The sequence below is a fragment of the Staurois parvus genome, unplaced genomic scaffold (genome assembly GCF_062004578.1).
Source record: "Staurois parvus isolate SC_StPar_1 unplaced genomic scaffold, SC_StPar_1.0 ptg000157l, whole genome shotgun sequence".
NCBI classification, from domain to species: Eukaryota; Metazoa; Chordata; class Amphibia; order Anura; family Ranidae; genus Staurois; species Staurois parvus.
In genome coordinates this window covers 3,464,512-3,484,305 of record NW_028317953.1, presented here as the reverse complement: position 1 = coordinate 3,484,305, position 19,794 = coordinate 3,464,512, and the positions used below count along the sequence as shown (strand labels likewise).

The 19,794-nt window shown below is 38.6% G+C and overlaps 1 protein-coding gene across 1 annotated transcript in view; it reads right to left on the bottom strand.

Moving 5' to 3' along the window:
* Positions 1–19,794, bottom strand: part of CDH2 (cadherin 2) — a 389,823-nt gene that overhangs the window by 60,515 nt on the left and 309,514 nt on the right. The window contains exons 7-8 of the mRNA XM_089675699.1: positions 15,629–15,801; positions 9,560–9,697 (exon numbers count right to left, since the gene is read on the bottom strand). Of these exons, the coding sequence (XP_089531825.1) occupies positions 9,560–9,697; positions 15,629–15,801 (311 nt within the window). The remainder of the gene's footprint in view (positions 1–9,559; positions 9,698–15,628; positions 15,802–19,794) is intronic.

The window sequence follows — 19,794 nt, the reverse complement described above, 5'->3', positions numbered from 1 at the left end:
GTTCAACAAAGGGGGCTTGATGGCAGTATTGGACACCACAGTGATTACATCATAAGTGTGGTGAGACTCCTTCAATGTGCAGTCAAATGATGAAGGGAAAGTTAGTGACAAACGTTTAGCGCTTAACTGCATCAGAGAATTGGGAAGTTAACAAGCCAGATATGCTACCTGGCTGGGGTGCGTTGATCACAAAACTCAATGAACAGAATTACAATAAAGTGAGTAGAGAGAATAGCCATATACATATGTATATATTTTAGAGTGATTAAACTAACAATTGAGTTGGTGTCTCCAATAAGTTATAAATTTACTATAAGCCACATTGAGCACCTCAGTTAATTGGAAGTGCATTCACCCCTTGGGAAACCTCTAATAGTAAAGTTTAATGTTCCCAAAGAGCACCCTGAGTATGATTCTTAAATAAGGCTAGTTATTTACTTCCAAAATAAAGTTATATTTATTTTTCTGACCCATGTTAAGAAAAAAAAAATGCTTGTTCAGTTGCATTACATGTTATTTTCTAGATGGCCCTTGGGAGACAAATTGCTGCCAATCCAGTGAGCATGTGAATGTTACTGTCACTCTCAACGAGATGTAGTCCTGTTGGCACCCATACAAAAGAGTGGAACAACAGACATGGCAATTGTATTATTACAAAGCATAGCTGAATATTTTTAAAATACTCATTTCATTATAAAAGTGATCAAGGTAAGAGGTCAGTTTGTAATGGAATGTAATATTATGGACTAAAATTACAGCTAGTGGCCATTTGTAGATCTAAAGCATTTAAAGAAACAAAATAACATAGGTAATTCATTTTTAGCCCTATCTGCATGCAGTATTGAGGCCATTCAAATCTTTTTGCATCTGTTAAAGTTAATGCAATGTCACAAGTCTGTGTCTAAGATATGACAGCTTTATAAGGATAATAATAATCTTCCTGGTACTCAATAAGTTGAAACTTAAAAGCAGATTTTGTTGCAAACTCTGAAATCAGCAGCTTAGAGGTTTAAACAGGGTGACCCTTAAAAAGACCAGCTGTAGATGGATTTGACTGAGAGAGTAAAGCAAGAGTAAAAAAAAAAAAATAATGTCAGAAAGAGGAGGCAGAATCAAGTCCATCTCCTTCTGTTTAGCTGTCTCGGAGATCAGACAGATTAGATGTGGTTTATTGATTGAGGGCTTCTTATTTTATTAAAGACGAAAAGCAAGCCTCAATGTCTGTTATAGTGTGTACAACATTAGTTATGGCTGCACTTATTATAGTCAAAATAGGAGAGTGCTAACAAATGGGGAGACATTGAGATATTATCTTCTAATTCAATTCAGTCAGATAAAGGAGACACCCTCTAAAAAGGATTTAATAGATTTCTATTGTAAATGAGATTCACATTTGTAAGGGGCTATCTCTTCAAAAGTATATTTCATTTGGTAATCAATACACTCCAAAGAATTTCTTCAGACAAATTATCCTAAAGAGCAAAATCAGATGAACAATACCACGCATTTTCAAAGCACCCTTTCGCTGCCAGAGCTGCTTTGCATTTTTTGCCCCCTTTAAAAATATTTTAGGCCTGAAGATTACACTAAACCCTCAAAACATTATATGTTCTCTGAAAACACCATGGGGAATAACATAGTGGTAGTAGAATTCTGTGAAAAATACTAAACCTAATTGTAAGGCACACAAACTCAAAAAATTACACAACTTCTTGATAAAATATAAAAATATGATGCTGTGCAGAGAAATTAGATACCCAATATGTCAATCCTTAAAATGATGTGTGTAAAATGGCAATACATTTTAGTACCCTATATTATTTATAGGCAATGCTTTTAATGGGAATAGAATTATTGCAGCGGAAATATGTAAGATGTGTAGCACAATCAAAATTTTCGTTTGTAGGTGCCCCCAAAATGTGCATTTGTGTTCATATGTTCATTTATGTGTGGGCGTTACAGAGAGAATAGCATCCTGAAGACGTCATCGAAATGAAATGTACATCAAGGCAGGGCTACAGGAAGTGAAATCAAGCAGCACAGGTCACCCGGAAGTGGTGAAAGGCTGCATAGATCAGGCACACAATCCGTGCTCGCACTTGGTTTAGTGGAACGGGACTGCTATATAATAGAGTGTTTAATCCAGGGTACATGGAGGAATGCAATCTTTAATGCAAGCACATAAGCCTGTGGTTTTTACTGTAAGTATTTTAAAAATAAATGGTTTTACACTATTGGAGCTCCTCTTTCTTTTATAATGCATATAACGGCAACAGAGAGTTTTTAGCTGAGTTGTTTCCTAAATAATTGATCTAGGGGTATAAAGTGTATATTGACCCACTCACACTCCTGTGTTGGTGGCAGTGACACATATGGGTGGAGTGACACACTAAAGACACCAGATGGATAACATTGCACTGTATTTGCACAGCACTTATTGATCAATTAAGGACATACAGTTGTGTTCAAAATAATAGCAGTCAGACATCACTAACCTGATCAATCACTGTTTTTGGTAGAAATGATATTTCTACATGGCAAATAATTTAATAGCAGGTGTAGTAGAGTAATAGAAATCCAACAGACCCAACAGTCATGACATGCATGCTGCTGATTCTGTGTAATTAAATCACTAATGTTCAAAATAATAGCAGTGTGGAGTTCTATTAGTGAGGTCATTCATTCTTTGAAAAACAGGTGGCAATTATTGCCCTTATTTAAGGAAGGAAGGCAGCAAATGTTGTACATGCATTTCTCTCTGAAATTCTGCAGAAAATGGGTCATTCCAGACATTGTTCAGAACAGCGTACCTTCATTAAAAAGTTGATTGGAGAGGGGAAAACATATAAAGAAGTGCAGAAAATGATAGGCTGCTCAGCTAAAATGATCGCAAATGCTTTAAAATGGCAACCAAAACCTGAAAGACGTGGAAGAAAGTGAAAAACTACCATTCGAATGGATAGAAGAATAGCCAAAATGGCAAGGACTCAGCCAACAATCAGCTCCAGGAAGATCAAAGAAGGTCTAAACTTACCAGTGAGTACTGTTACAATTAGAAGACGCCTATGTGAAGCCAAGCTATCTGCAAGAAGCCCCCGCAAAGTCCCACTGTTGAAAAAAAGACGTGCTGAAGAGGTTACAATTTGCCAAAGAGCACATTGACTGGCCTAAAGAGAAATGGCGCAATATTTTGTGGACTGATAAAAGTAAGATTGTTCTTTTTGGGTCTAGTGGCCGGAGACAGTTCGTCAGACAACCCCCAAACACTGAATTCAAGCCACAGTACACTGTGAAGACAGTGAAGCATGGTTGCACAAGCATCATGATATGGGGATGTTTCTCATACTACGGTGTTGGGCCTATTTATCGCATACCAGGGATCATGGATCAGTTGGAATACATCAGAATACTTGAAGAGGTCATGCTGCCTTATGCTGAAGAGGAAATGCCCTTGAAATGGGTGTTCCAGCAAGCCAACGACCCCAAATACACCAGTAAACATGCAACATCTTGGTTCCGACCAACAAAATTGAGGTTATGGAGTGGCCAGCCCAATCCCCAGATATTAATCCAATAGAAAACTTGTGAGGTGACATCAAAAATGCAGTTTCTGAGGCAAAACCAAGAAATAGAGAACTGTGGAATGTAGTCCAATCATCCTGGGCTGGAATACCTGTTCACAAGTGCCAGAAGTTGGTTGACTCCATGCAACACAGATGTACAGCAGTTCTCAGAAACAGTGCTTATACAACTAAATATTAATTAAGTGATTCAAAGGAAAGCAAACTCTTCAAATATTTTTCAGTTTATATAGTGAATGTTTGAGTTTGTAAAGAAGAATACAAACACTGCTATTTTTTTGAACAGTCTAATATTCACTTTTCTTCATTTTTTTTAGAGGAACAACACAAATTTTATATATTTTTCTTCATGTTTTGATTTGGAATAGAATGTTTAGTGTTCCCAATGCATTTGTGTGTATGGAAATAAAAGCTATTAGAAGGATTTTGAGCTTTATTCACTTTTTTCAACACACTGCTATTATTTTGAACACAACTGTACTTGAAGCACTTTGGACAATTGGACACTTGTTTTAGCACTTTTAGTGAATAGAATGTTTATGTGTTTTATTATATGTAAATCTATAATATGGTTTATTTATAGCTGGGGTGATTGAGTAACACTTTAAGATGTTCTTTTAGTTTTGGATACAACTTGGAAAGGTAGGACCTCCATCAGGTGGTTAAATGCTGTCTGTGTTCCAGTTAAAGTAGATCTAACCTCAATTTCTAAAACCGAGCTTTAAAATATTGATGTCATTATAAAAATGTTTGCAATATTTTTTTTAAACAAAACTTTCATTAGGCCGTTGCATACAGATGTAATATTTTTCTAATGTTTATACTCAGGATTTTGCTGACAGAAAGATCCCCAGTAAAACGTTTCATAAAGATCTTGTGTAAATGTGCATATACATGCATAAAAATCTTCATTGTCTTCAAATTTGTCAGTGTTGCAATATACATACATACATTCTGTATGCACGTATACATGTATATACAAGTAAATTACTGCACTTAAACATAAAATTTTCTAATTTTTTATGTTTCTGTAGTGGAACAATGTATTGGTCTTTACCTGTTCAGACCAGTAAAAAACATGGCGTTTTTTTACTCAGCACTTCCTATAGAGTTTCATTGCTCAGCACTTCCTATAGAGTGACAATTACCTCCAAATTAAGCTATTGTGTTGCAATCCTGTCACATGTTCTCCAGGTGTAGACTAGAAGTGGCCGTGCAAATGCACATTGTACAGGCATGGTCAGCTTTTGTTACTATGGCAAACCAATTCAGAGCAACAATGTACAGCTGTCTCTGGGGTTAGTGTATATAGAAAGTGTACAGGAAGTGGTTGAATACGGCTGGAAGTGGTGAAAACTATACTTTAACCACTTGCCCTCCACAGGATTTACCCCCCTTCCTGACCAGGCCATTTTTTGCAAAATGTCGCTGCGTTACTTTAACAGACAATTGCGCGGTCATGCAATGCTATACAAAAATTAAATTTATGTCCTTTTTTTCCCTACAAATAGAGCTTTCTTTTGGTGGTATTTGATCGCCTGTGTGTTTTTTATTTTTTGTGCTATAAACAAAAAAAGACTGACATTTTTGAAAAAAAAAACCAATATGTTTTACTTTTTGCTATTAATAATATCCAATCAAATTTGCCATAAATTTAGGCAAAAATGTATTCTGCTACATGTCATTGTTTAAAAAAAAATGCTTGGTTCTCAAAGACTGTAAACCTACATCCTTTATCATTATCTGCTATGGTCTAACAATAGATATTTAAATCCCTAAAAACATGTTGATCTTTTTTTTTTTACATCTCAGTTCTGCTGAGCTTTTGAGGCCTCTTTTCAGCAATTGTCTGCTCTCCAGTGATGGCTGCATGTAATTTCTTAAGGAGCATTTCCTGATGGTTACAGCATCAGCCTGAGACAGGACCTTAGTGGCATGATCACCTAGTATTACTTAAATGAAAAGTAATACTGTGAAAACAACTTTTGAAATTACATATTGATATTCCTACAAGATTCAAGTGATTGGACTTAGATCTACTTTAAAGTGATATTAAAGGATTTTTATTTTTTAAATAACAAACATGTCATACAGGCTCTGTGCAGTGGTTTTGCACAGAGCAGCCCCAATCCTCCTCTGCTCGGGTCTCTCACTGGTGCTCCTGGCCCCTCCCTCCTGCCAAGTGCCCCAGAGCAAGCAACTTGCTATGGGGGCACCCAGGCAGGCTCGCTCCCGAGACACTGCTCTTTGTGTCCATTCACACACAGAACTGTGGTTCGGCCCCACCCTCTCTCTCTCCTTATTGGCTCACTGGCTGTGATTGATGGCAACTGTCTCAGTCAATGACGAGAGAGAGTCCTCGAAGAGCCGAGGCTCCGATGAACATCGCTGGATAGCGATGGGGCTCAGGTAAGTACTGGGGGGGCTGCTGCATACTGAAGGTTTTTTAACTTCATGCATAGAATACATGAAGGTGAAAGAACCTGGAGCCTTTACAACCACTTTAAATCAAACCTGAAGCTTCTAATTAACATTATGACTTGGGCATTCAATTAATATCTGAATTGTGTGGATGGTGACAAAATATATTACCTTATCTTAGGAGAACATGCAAGAAACATTTGGTCTTTCTCTAATGACTAATGTGACATCCCTATTGAAATCTTCAAAGAGTTAGTGTAAGCAGTCTTTGAAAGTTGTTTGGATAGTTCCCAGATATGCTTATTAGGCATTAAATGGATTTTCTGTGCATTTACTTCCTATAAGTTTACTTATTTTTTCACTTTTTGTGTACTTTGACAAACAAGACAAAGGTCAGATGTATGGGACATCAAAGACAGTTTTAAAGATCATTCATACCACAATGCCTGTGACAAACTGTACTAAGGCTGAATAAAGCCCCATGGTGCCGTCTTTAGGGAGAACTATTAGTGCTACAGTTGCTGGGAAACACAGCATGCTTCGACTTCCTAATGGCTGCTGATAATGGGCAAAGTATAGGAGGCAATAACTCTTCTGTTACTTATGACGCCCACAGCTCTCAAAGTTTTAGAAATTATGCCTTAGCCATCCTTGATGGCTTTTTTTTGTCTGTTCAGGATTCCCTTCTGTACAAATCTTCAGAGATAACTCTTGACACCATTAGGAGAGCCATGTCCTTTTTTACTTACAGGTGTAAACAAGCTGACCCTGAAATGTTTTATAGCTCAAAAAATCCAGTGGCAGTATTATATCGACCATAAGCAAGAGATTAATAATTTTTTTTAAACCAGTTCAGTATTAGGACTATAATTATTTTTAGGCTTTAAAAAGATAGTAGGATTCAAAATCAACCCAACCATTTTCAATTTGGTGAGCCCAGCTTTTTAATACACCTGTATTCTTGCATGTTAACATTTTAATTCTTAGGACTTCCTATTTCAGTCTTCCTCCTGTTACTATGCTATTTTCTTTGTTGTCACTTGAAACCATGAACACCATGACTTCACTCCTAATGGTTTGAGTATTTAATTTTGATTGGCAGTTACAACCTAAAAAACATCAACCAATTGGGTCTAATGGCTTGATGAAACTGTAAAAAACATTAAATGCACAGCAAACAGCAGCTAATTAGGATGCATACCATTAATGAGTGTACTTTTAACAAAAATTAATCAGCTAAGGTGGAATTTTATTAGTAAGTATTGTTTTTGTAAAAGAAGCAGCCAATTGTATCATGGTTGCATACCTAAAGAGTAGTTATGAGCCAAATGCTTAGGGTTTGGATTCAGGGTAAATTTGCAAACTTAACAAAAATTCAAGGTGCAAATCTAAACCCTACTGAAGTCAATAGGAACCGAAGGTTAAAAGATAGCAGTGGCCATTTTCTAGGCTAATAGGCAAGGGATTGTCAAACCAATTTCGTAATGGTGGGAGGAAGGGGGGCTGGTCACTGCCCTGGAGAACATATATCAAAGCAAAGCAACATAGGAAAAAAAAATGTATTTTGACAGAGAGCAGCAATTTTAATAATGCTTAAAGGGCAACATTAAAAATGCTAAATTCCATTGAATACCATGCCAGGGGGTGCCTTTAGCATGCCTGTGAAGTGGTACATCTGTAAGTTGTGCTGTAGTTTAAAAAGAATAAAATTGTTTAAATTGCCTGTAATTGATAGCTACTGTCTGCTTTGTTCTGTTTGTAAACCAAACAGTGGGGATCCCTGCATCTATACCAGACCCTTTTCCTAGATGAGGGTCCACTATGGATGTCCATGGGCCTCCCATGGGCATGCAGCCTAGAAAGCCTGGAAATGGGGGAATACAAGCATGAGCATGTCCCCCCTCCTGAACCATGCCAGGTCATATACCCTCAGTATAAGGAGGGTACCTTACCAGGGGGTCCCCCTAGCAAATCACCCTGTCCCATGCTGATGAGGACAAGGTTTGTTTCTCCACAACCCTGGCCCAGCAGTTGTGAGAGTCTGTGGGCAGGGGGCTTATTAGAATGTTTAAATCCTATTTCAAAGTAGGGGGGGGGGGCATCCAAATACCATGTCCTTCCTACACCAATGAGTAAGGGGTGAATAGTACTTCTTCTCATTCACCAAAAAAATGTAAATAAAGACAAGCCATTTTTGATAAGTCCTTTTTCTTCTAGGAAATTTTAAAATCCTACGAAAAGTTCCACAATGTAAATCGACTGTGAATCATGTCATCCATTACATGACGTGATGCAGATCCACAACAATCACAATGAACGATGCCTGTCGACCCGCCAGAAGGAAAAACTCTTTGACCGCTAATACAATCCACTCCCTACCACTGCTGTGAAAGAAAGCTAAAGGTAAACAAAGGAGCAAGGTATGTCTGCTGATATCATTGACCATATGTGGACACACCACTGAACAAAATTAACAATATGTGTGAAATCTGAGTGAACACTGTATAAATCTTAAGTGAAAATAAATATGAATAGATCCCCACAGTCATGTAAAGCAAAGAAATATTAATTTTTTAAAATTCTGTAATAAAACCCCAACATAATTTGAAAGTTGATTCATGTTTAATATAGTAATGCAAGAACCAAATATAGCCTTGACTAGAGAGCCAATTGAAAGTATCACAAAATCTGCAGAAATCCTATCAACAAATTTGTGTCCCCATAAAAGACAAGAAAGCATTAGGTAATGTTAGTCTAGCATAAGACTTTAAGTGCACAATATCATATATCTGCTACTAACTTTAAGTGCATTACAGGTCTTGGCCAGGTAACACAAAACTAAGGCACTTACAGTCTCCGTAATTCTCTCAGTATATCTTTAAGGACAGTGATTTCATTCTCCTTGTGTTTGTCAAATTAATAGAGTAGTTTAGCATGTCTGCTGGATATACATTAAGGCAGCAAAGATATGCTGACTCTGTTATGGCAAAGATCAACTCTGCAGTGCATCACATGAGCCTTCTAAGTACAGCTTGAGAGTATCTGAATGCACTGACACAAATCTAACAAGAGTCTCTCTTCTTCTGCCTCTCATTTTCCTAACAGAGCTGAGACAAGAATCAAGAAGGACAGCAAGCTCAAGGCATAGAACCAGGCATATCGGATTAATCATTTAACAAGATAAGATTGCAACTAGCATAGATGGAAAAATATCTTTTAAAAACTGCCCTGTATAGTCTGCAGAAGCTAAGTTTTTGAAATCATATGGCAGCCGTCTCATCTATTATTCAAAATAAGAAAATAAAGCCGAACATGCAAAAGACTTGAAGAGGATGCACTTAAAATGGATTTGCAACAAAATGGCTGTTTTGTTTCATTTAGAAGTGATCCTCCTCTGCCATGTGGCTTGCATTTGATTGTCGCTACTTATAAATACAGTATATGAATTGTACAAGCTGATGGAACAGTCTTTAGGTAAACTTTAAAGTCAAGTAAGCATGCTGCTGCCGTATTGGCCTCATATCTGTATTTCTCGGATACTTATAATCCATACTTACAGTCATTGACGTGAACTCGGGAGGGTTGTCATTGACATCTGTCACAGTAATGACAGCAGTTGCTGTGTTTGAGAGACCATATGTTGGGTTTCCTTCCATGTCTGTGGCTTGAATTATTAATGTATATCGCTGCACTTTCTAGAAGACATAAAACTGCATCAGTATTTGTTTAAAGACCTTGACGGCATTTCAAAAGAGCAGTACAATATTATTTGAATTGTATATAATTTACATGCTGAGCTATAGCACTAACCAGCAGAACTATCAACCTTTTCATCATATTTAATATATGCAACATTATGACACCTAGTAGGCGTTTGTTTTTTTGGAAAACACTGCTAGAATGGAGCCTTAAAATGGTTGCAAGGGCTCAAGGTTTTTTACCGTTATGCAATCTATGCAAAAAAGGTAAAAAAACCTTTTGTGTGAAGCAGCCCCCAGCCCCCTCTGATACTTACCTGAGCCCCAGCTTGAACCAACGAACGATGTGCACAAGTGTTTTAGCTGTCTCGGGACTCTCCCTCCTCATTGAATGAGACAACAGCAAGAGCCATTGCTTCTCTCTATGTCAATCACAGCCAGTGCTTGCTGTGGGGGCACTTGGCAGGAAAGAGGGGCTAGGAGAGCTTACGGGGGACCCAAGAAGAGGAGGATCGGGGCTGCTCTGTGCAAAACCATTAGCATTACCAAAGCATGACATATTTGTTATTTTTTTTAAAAAAACTGCCTTTACAATCACTTTAAGATCTTGTATTTAAAGGGTCAGTGCAACTAAAACCAATATTTTGTTTTTGCCACACGCTGGAGAGTTAAACCACCTGATATTTTCTTAGCAGTCTACTGCTGAGGTCTCTTTGCATAAGTTCTTCATTCTGTACACCTCATGTAGCCATTATAAGGGGTTCCCAATCTTCATGTTGGATTTTTTTAAGTTATTGAGTAGGCAACAGGAGCTGCTGGAACACAAAATTGGGTGGGAAACTCCCCGCGTGAACAGGGACCATATCAGGTAGATCTTACTGGCACAGGTGTCAAACTGACAGCTCTCCAGCTGTTGCCAAACTACAAGTCCCATGAGGCATTGAAAGATTGACAGTTACAAGCATGACTCCCAAAGGTAGAGGAATGATGGGACTTGTAGTTTTGCAACAGCTGGAAGGCCACCAGTTTGACACACCTGTGCTAGAGTATCCAAAACATATAAGAATCCAAGGGCTTATCTAGTTCACCAGGCTCCACTTACAACTAAAATAATACATTTTGGTGGCCTTGCCCCTTTTTTGAAATAATATATGTTGGAGTGATATGCACACCACTATAAAATAATCAATTATAACCATGTTTTGGAAGAATTAATCTAAATGTAACATTACTTGCACATCGCTTTTAAATCAGCTTTAGCACTGAGCTTGCCAATACAAATGAACTTGAAGCGCACCAGTTTATTTGTGTGAATGGCTGCTTCTGATACCCTCAAACTAAATGCTTTTATGTTTTATATTAAATCATCTTTTCTTAATAAAACAAATTATCTAATCCCTTGCTGAAGTTCTAAGACTGATGTATAACTTGTGAATGTACTTGTGGTGCAGCGCTAAAATATTAAATGAACAATAATTAATACAATATTAATGCAGCTAAAAAGATCCTATAGGATCTAAAATAAAGTGCAGAAAATAAAGTGCAACTTAGTGAATGAATCCAATGGGTCACAAAATCAGACCCCTATATAAAGTTAGAAAACCATAAACAACCCAATCCCAAAAATTGGGATAATACACACACCAAATTGTGTCAACAAAGTGAATCCCAATACTGGGATAATAACAAAGTGACCAGTGCTTATTCACAATACATACAGTGTATACACAATACACACAGTGCTAATAAATATTCAAAAACAATATATATGTGTGGTGAGACAATCAATAATAAATATATGCAGTGAAAAAATCAATTGCTGTGAAAACGATCACATACAATAAGGCATCAAATGTCCAATCAAGTCCAATAAAGTGCTGTTGGAATCCTCCACACAAAAAGTGCTCCACTACTTATAAGGAACTGGTGCCGTGTGGTGTGCACTCCAAAACAAATCCTAAAATGGCTAAAATGCCTGCTCACCTCCAGTAAGTGACCCTATGGGTCAATACGCTTTTTGATCACACCAGGATCCTACAATATAGATCTCCTCAATAGCCGACCTCCACACACCGGGTTCCACATATACCATATGAGTAATCTCCTTCCTGGATCGATAGGCAGGTGGCCTTACTATCTCCAACTTACTCAGAAAGACTTTGCACATCTCTCAATAAGATCATGCGTGGCCCATATCCTCAGGATCCCAAAATCGCGCCTACGGGTTCAGCAAACTCTCCTTTTTTTTAGCTTTGTTAGTTGCATTAATTTGTATTAATTATTGTTCATTTAGTATTTTAGCGCTGCACCATATGTACATTATTTATGTTATTTAATCTTTTGAGGTAAAGGGTTTCGGTGCTAGCAGCTGTGTTAGGGCTGAGTTCATTTAGCGCAGGAGGAACCATTACACTTTATAACTTGTGAATGGATGTGACTTTTCATACAAGGACAGCTTGTATTGTAGTGCATTATCTCTTTACCTAAATACATTATTAAGCTAAAGCAAAATATTCCCACTTTATATAAAATTTTCTAGAAAAAAAATCCTGCATATTAGTGGACTGAATTTTTATGTTAAAATTAGAGATGCACCAATACTCTGCAAGTATGAGTATCAATACTTTGTGGTGCGATTCGAGTCCGTACAAAATGTATGGACGCAAATTGCACCGCAAACAATAGCATGCGATTTGATCAAGAATGTGATTGCTATCCAAATTGCATGCGGTTTCCCCACTGCTCCTGTGTGAACCCAGGCTTGTCATAGCCTGAGCTCACACAAGAGCAGTGCGGGAAAGCTCGCTTCACTGAACCTATGCCATCACAGAAGGAAAAGATGCTTCACAGGTCTGGGGATTTGAAATCTCCATAGCTTTCTGTCCTCTCCATGCAGGGATGACAGTATAGGCTAGATAGCTTTTGGCTGGTTAGCACCGTCACGGTGCTTCACAGGTCTTGGGATTTGAAAGTGATGGTGCTGAACAAGTACAAGTACGAGTACTTGTGAAAAAACTCAGTATCCGCACCAGTATCAGTGCATCCTTAGTTAAAAACTAATCATACACTTCAATAAGCAATACGCTACAGACTGGCTAGTCTGTTCTACACCAATGAAAGTTGATTTTGAACTGGTTACTTTAGATGTATGCAGAAGAATACTCTTTGCACTATGATAAAAAATGAAAGGCTATAAGATACTGCATATTTATAACTATCCTAAGAATGAACACTGTTGCAATTAATCATTCCTAACCTTTAATTACAATATAAACAAAATGCAGGAAATATACCTAATTTAAACTGTATCATTTAAATATTCACACACGAGAAAAACACACACTGTTCAAATGTCAACATTTGACTTTAAAATCATTTTGCTCTTCTAACACTAATTACCCAGTTTCTTGTAATTGTACAGTAATCCTTAATTTGCTTTTCACATGAACTATTAAGCTATGCATAGACATAAACTGACTGTCTCAGATACAGCCCATTCCAGTAGCACTGGATAATGATCTTCAAAGCCAGGGGTAAGGGCACTGTGCACCAGGCATCCAACCAACCTTGGGGAACAAAGGAATGGATGCAGATTTTTAGTTGACTGCTACTCAACAATAGGGCAGCACTGGAGGTGCCTACTTATGCAATAGGATATGACGGGCAGACAAAAAAAAGGAAGATCTTCTAGAACATGATTTACAACAACTTGTTTAACTGCTATTATCTATGGACAGCTTAAGTCATTTCTTTTGATAAATGTCAATAATAATGTGTAAGTTGATTATGCACCATGGCATTTCACCCTATCCTAGTGTATCAATCTTACTAGCAGGTCGCTGAAATAAAAATCCACAGCAAAATGAGAGTCTGCAATATAGGCAAAGCCTAAAGCAACAAGTAATGATAAGAAACAATATGAGGATGCTGCTACCCACAAATGAGTGTTAACCTTTGTTTGTGTTAAAAAGTAAATTGCACAGAAACCTACACAATTAATAGACTTAAATGAGCAACAAGTGTTCTCTTTTGGGCTGACAGCATAATTCAATGATACAATTTCTCCCAGAAAATGCTTGGTTGAATCATATACAATAGCTTGTACATAAAAAGAATAAATACATCCAAACATGGAAAAGCATTTTTAATTGTAGTGTTCGCATTGGATCATGTTGCCGTGCAAGCAAAAACAAGGCCATCAACCTGCTGCTGTTCATATTCCTTTGGGAAACAACAGTCATTGTTTCAAGCAGAGATGCTGGAAAGCTCATAGCTACCTGGAGGAAGTGATGTCATAGATTTCACCAGCAGGTGGCACTGGTGAAATCTGAAATAGGGACTAGAAAGGAAGTAGGCTCCTGATCTATTTCAAGGGCTAAACTCAAAAAAAAAAAAGAAAAGAAAACTAAACTACCTTTAAAATACGTATTACTTTACATTTAAATATATCCTCTACATTTAGTAAAATTATTGATTTTCTGTCATATGGAAATGTAATTCAGATATTTCATTTCAGTTTAGCAGATAAACCTGTATTTTCACTTCCCTTTCTATAATCTTATTTAAAGGTCAGTATGATTAAATGCCTTGGGCTTTATTTTATAGCTTTTTAGGTTCATCTACAGTATATCACTGTTGTCCGACAGGCAAACTACAAGAAGGTTGTTAGTCCACAAGGTTGTTTTATTCTAAAAGGAATTTTTTCCTTTTTTCTAAACCAAAAGAAAGCTAAGCTGTATCCCACTGCATGCAATTGTCCGTCAGTAATTTTTTTCATGTCTGCACTATAATAACTGGGAGACTGGTTACAGAGAAAAATACAATCAGTTTGATGCCTTTCAGTTCTTCCAATGTACTCCCTTTGCATATTGCTACAAAGTTAGAATACTTTAAGTGGAATTTAGGTTAGGCTAAAAATCACCTCTAAAGTTACATAATACCAGCTTATTGCCTATTCTCTTCTTGTATTTATACATAGACATTATGTATATCTTTATAAAGAGCATCAGAAGTCAGGTCCCACCTGCATATACAGAACTGTTTCATATCATCTATTTTTGGGAGCCTTGTTTACTTGCTTTTTCCATGCCTGAATTGAAGGCCTGGAATTGACTGATTTACATTTTTGTCTTCTGGTCAACTTAGTTCTTATGCAAAATACTTAAATATATTTTCTATGAGTGACCAGGATTGCTCAAAGTGAACCTATGTTTGGCCTATGCCATGTAAATGAAATAGGCTCATTTACCTTCTCGCAAACACCAGCACCAGTTACCATCCCTTTGCTCTCCCTCAACTCTGTTTAGAAGCTGGGAAGAACGTAAGCCCTGTCTAAGCTTGAATTTATGACTAGAAGCTTTAACAGGGCTAAGGACTCTCCCCCCCACACTTATTTGACAGACATAGCCCAAGCATCAAGCACCAGTTCTGTCACATGGGAAATAGGTGAGTAAGTCACATCCTCCCCAGTACCTGGAAATTGGCAACAAACTGTTTAAAGGACAGCACCTCTCAGACCTCAGGGGACTTTTCAGCTCTATCTCACAGTTTCAAGCTGCATACTCAGACAATTAAGGTAGCAAATATTGGTCTTTCAGCAATAAGTCTGTTGCTGGGAGTTTTCTCCCACTCAAAAGCAAGCTATACACTGTTCACATTTTTTCCAGTTCTCCTGATGAACTGGTTGATATCCAAAATCCTTCAAATGAAAAATCAAAGGAGCCAGGCAGAAAATTGTCAGCTGAACAGCGGCTGCATCCAATCAGATGCAGCCGCTGGTTGGATATTGTGACAGCTAATGCTGGCAGCTGTCCAAATACAATAGCTTAGAAAGCTTAGAAGGGGGATTTGCCACAGAGGCTAAATAAAAAAAAAAACGAACAATGTTTTGGCTAGCTTTACAGTACATACATTAAACAAATAATTTACCTCTCTATCAAGTCCTGCTGCCAATGTGATAATATCGCCAGTTTCATTGTTGATTGTAAACATGTTAGAAGAAGGAGTGTCTGGAGTCTGAGATAAGATTTTATATCTCAGCATACCATTTGGCTGCTTTTCATCATCACCATCAATGGCTGTGAGGGTCATAACATAGGAACCTAGAACATAATAAAAACACAAATAATTTGAATTACAAAGCAATCGGTGTAATCAGATTAGTTCAAAATCAAACTTCTAATTATTTAGCATTTTTTCAAAACATTTACTTTCTTTTAAAAGAAGATATATTTTATCTGTTGGTAAAAGATTGAGGTAACTGCAGATGTCATTTTGCAGTCTTACCTACTTTTGTGAGTGACATTTTTTGCAGAGGGAAAATTCTTGGTGTTCTTTCACCAAGAACATTGTGGATTATGGACCATCGCAACCTGTTTGAGCTTGCTTTACTCCTGTTATGATGCTTCCCTTTTGCAGTAGGAGTAACTGTTTTCTTTGCTACGTAATTAGGGCTTCATTGCGTACTGAGTTAGCACCTGCCAGTAGTTCATCGTGGACACCTAAAAGTTTCTGGGGTCCTGTGTTTGAAGGCTTTCTGCTTCCTCTCTGGACCCTAGAGATTATGAGATTGTATGGTTTAGGCATGGCATGCCAGCATGCAGGTCTGGCTGTTACACCTTTCAACAACCTGAGGACCTGAGGCACATTGGCCACAAATGGGGATCTTGCCACTCTCTGGAAAGACAGCCAAAAAGTTTTTCTGCAGCACTTTATTCAAACGGCCCATTTTTTGCTTCCTCTGTGGTGGCAGCATGGGATCTGACATTTTCCTCCATAGGATCCAAAAGAATATCCAATCAGTAACAGAACCTCTCCTCTACTGCTAAAATCCTAGAGTCCTTGCTCAGGCACTGCAGCATGAATGAGCCAATTTTCCACAAATTCAAACAAAAAGCATTTTCTACAAATTGCTTACAGCAGAGGACCCCGGATCCTCAATATCTTTGAGGACAAAGGTGTCCTCAATAATTTCAACCCACCAAGTACAACTCCTGGGGATTGGGAGAGGTGAAATGTACCCCTGGAAGCCTGCTTCATGTCCTTTTTTCCTCACTCTGGTACCCCAACCATCCTCTGCCTGTTGCTACCTCACATGGATGGAGTGATTTGTGAAAGGTTACCACATGCCCTGAGACAAAAGGAAGTCCTCCTCTTCATTCTGCTGCTGTGCCTGGTTCATTACACCATACAGTGTGCACTTCAGCAATAAGACCACAATGATCATGTTGCTGATCCCCACATTTTCAAGGCTGACCATTCTGGCCGCCTCTTTGAATGGTGACAAGATAGTACATTCATCCTGAATCTGGAGTCACTGATGTGGTGAAAAAACTCAGATCCTCAGAGCCTGTCCATGTCCTGTACTCTCACAGATACTCATCGATGGCCTGTGGCTGCATAACCAGCACTGAGTTCTAGTGTGTGGGTGCATGGCATATCAGGCAGTTGAAAGACAGCTTCTGTTGCCGCTACATTTCAGTCACGGGGAACACTCACTGGCTATGGCCACCTATATTAGCTGAACACTCTTTTACCCTGTTGCAGGACATCATGAAAATATCCAGGTTACCTAGCCAAGAACCTCTGTACCGTCAGGTTGAGCACATGTGCCACCAATGCATAGGTGTGAACTTTCCTTACTGCAGGGTAGACAGCAGGTTGGTGTTGTTGAAACAAAAAACCTTTCCTGACACACGATGGCATGAGGTTAGCAATATTTCAGCTTGTGCCTGAAGAAATGACAGAATCTGTGGCCTAGTGTAGCTCCTGTACCCCAGGCATTCTAGCTGCAAATAGAATTTAGCCTGGGATGTTGCATGTGCTCTTGGTCACTTGGGAGGAAATGGTGGTTCTGATAAGTCACTGGAAGAGGCCATTGTAGAGGACTGGATAGCTGCTACCATCACCAAGGTGCAGGACACAGGGTGGCACCACCAACTTTAGCAGTGTGTTCCATCGTGCATCTATTCCAGCTGACAGCAAATTTACCCAGTACACTATAATAGAGTTGTAATATTCCTATCCATGCTGGCTGAATAACATGTGTGTGATCATGTGGACCCCGCTGCTAACAGCATGGTCAAGCAACACAGAGACAATAACTTCCACATGCTTGTGGGGGGTATTGGGTAGCCTTTTGAGTAAAAATGAAAGCCAGGTATCTGTCACTGTGGTGCAGCACAGGCCACAAAGTCTCAAAAGGGGGAAGACTCCACCAGCTGGAATGGGAGCAGCTGTAAAGCCAGTAATGTTGTCAAGTTGACATTAAGGCACTGAGCATGGGGTTGTTGGGTCACAGTAAATTCTTCTGCTTCAGCAGCTGGGAAAAAGAGACATGTCTGGTCAGTGATGCTTCCTAAAATGGTGGGGTGATGTTTTTTTGGACATGTAGATTCAAGCCTCTACTTGGCAAGGTTAAAGTTTATACTTGGCCCTACTCTGCATGGTTCTATACTGACCCACTTGATATGTTGTAAGGTACGCCTCTCAAACCCCTTGTCAGACTTTTATTACTATCGCTTGATGCAGCAGATGTTACAGCAGATGCAGATGGATATTTTATGTGAAGTTGGAGGGAGCAGTGGAAAGGGAGGAGTGCGAAGGAGTGCAGATCTTTTTGCTGCTAACCAGCATCATTTATGTGTTGTTCCCACTGAACTTATTGGTGAAGAATCAGGTGTCTCCTCATGCACACAGTACCCAAATGATGGTAAATTTACCATGAATGATATGCTACAAGACAAGACAGCTGAGCTATGTGGAGTGGACAGGGGAAGAACAGTGATCAGAATTGGTGGGGCAGTGCCAGTTGGTGGTATAGGGCAGTTGAGTGTTTTATCATCTATCTTTTAGGGTGTGTGCTTTGAGGTTTGTCCTCAGTTTTGCTTGCTCTATTGCTCAGGCAACAAATAAGAGAATGGGCCCAGCATAAATAGAAGGAAAGATGGCCAGGCTGGGCTAGAAATGGTTGTGCATCTGACTGAGTAAAACAGCAGGTGACAGGTGAGGTGTGGTAACGCCCACAGTTTCCAGCCTTAGAACACATGTCTGTGGAATAACAGGAAACAAAAGAGTTTTGCATGTTTGAGCTGTGGAACTACAAGTACCAGCTTGCTTATTGGCCTGTGGCAATACAACTGACTGATCATCAGCAGCTTTGCTGCTCATCTGTGACACTACAGAAATTCACAGTTATGTATCACAATACATAACAGTGAACACAGACCCTATAGCCCACCACACTGCAATTCACTGTAATGATGTAGCAAAATACAGTTTTTTGTACTTTATGTATCACAGATTAGCAGCAGAGTAAAACAACAGCCATATTTCTATAATGATAACATCTATTGGCTTTGCAGCGGATGGGGCTGATGGGAAAAGTGGGGATTCTTATGAATTATCTCAGTGCTCAAGTCCCCAAATGAGAAAATAGAAACGGCATGTAATCATGCAAAAGGAAAATGCCAGATTTGGGTTTGAATGACAGTTAATATTAAAACAGACATATAGCTTGATTGTATTTCCTTAATAATGCTGGCCATCCATAGCCAAAATATGCATAGATAAAATTGGAAGAATGTAGGTAACTGTGATTGGGAGATGTTCATCAGTGTCTACCATCAGCTCTTGCCTGCAGTCATATTTCACACAGACATGTAAAAGGATCTCCAGGTCATAAGAGTACATGGCTATAATAAACACTCTGTGGTCTTCAAGCTCTACCAGCATGTTTCACATTCTCTAATACATTAATACGTCAGTAAGATTAATTTTTAGTGAAGAAAGGATCAAATGAGATCTTTCATCAACCATGTACTTTTCCCGCACTTCAGTTCATCTCATCATTGGTAGTAAAGCATGGGGCCTGGCACATCAGAAGACAGCAATGGAGAATAAACTGAAACAGCATTGGTCAATGCATGATGCTTACAGGTGACTTATTAAAAAACTGGACACATTTTTAAAAGTAACATTAATGTCTGAATGAATGTCTAAACATACAGTGGAAGGGGTTCAACGTGTCACAACAAAAACAGCTTATCTAAATTATAAGGAAAATTTTAAATAGGCAACACAGCTAGAATTTCTGT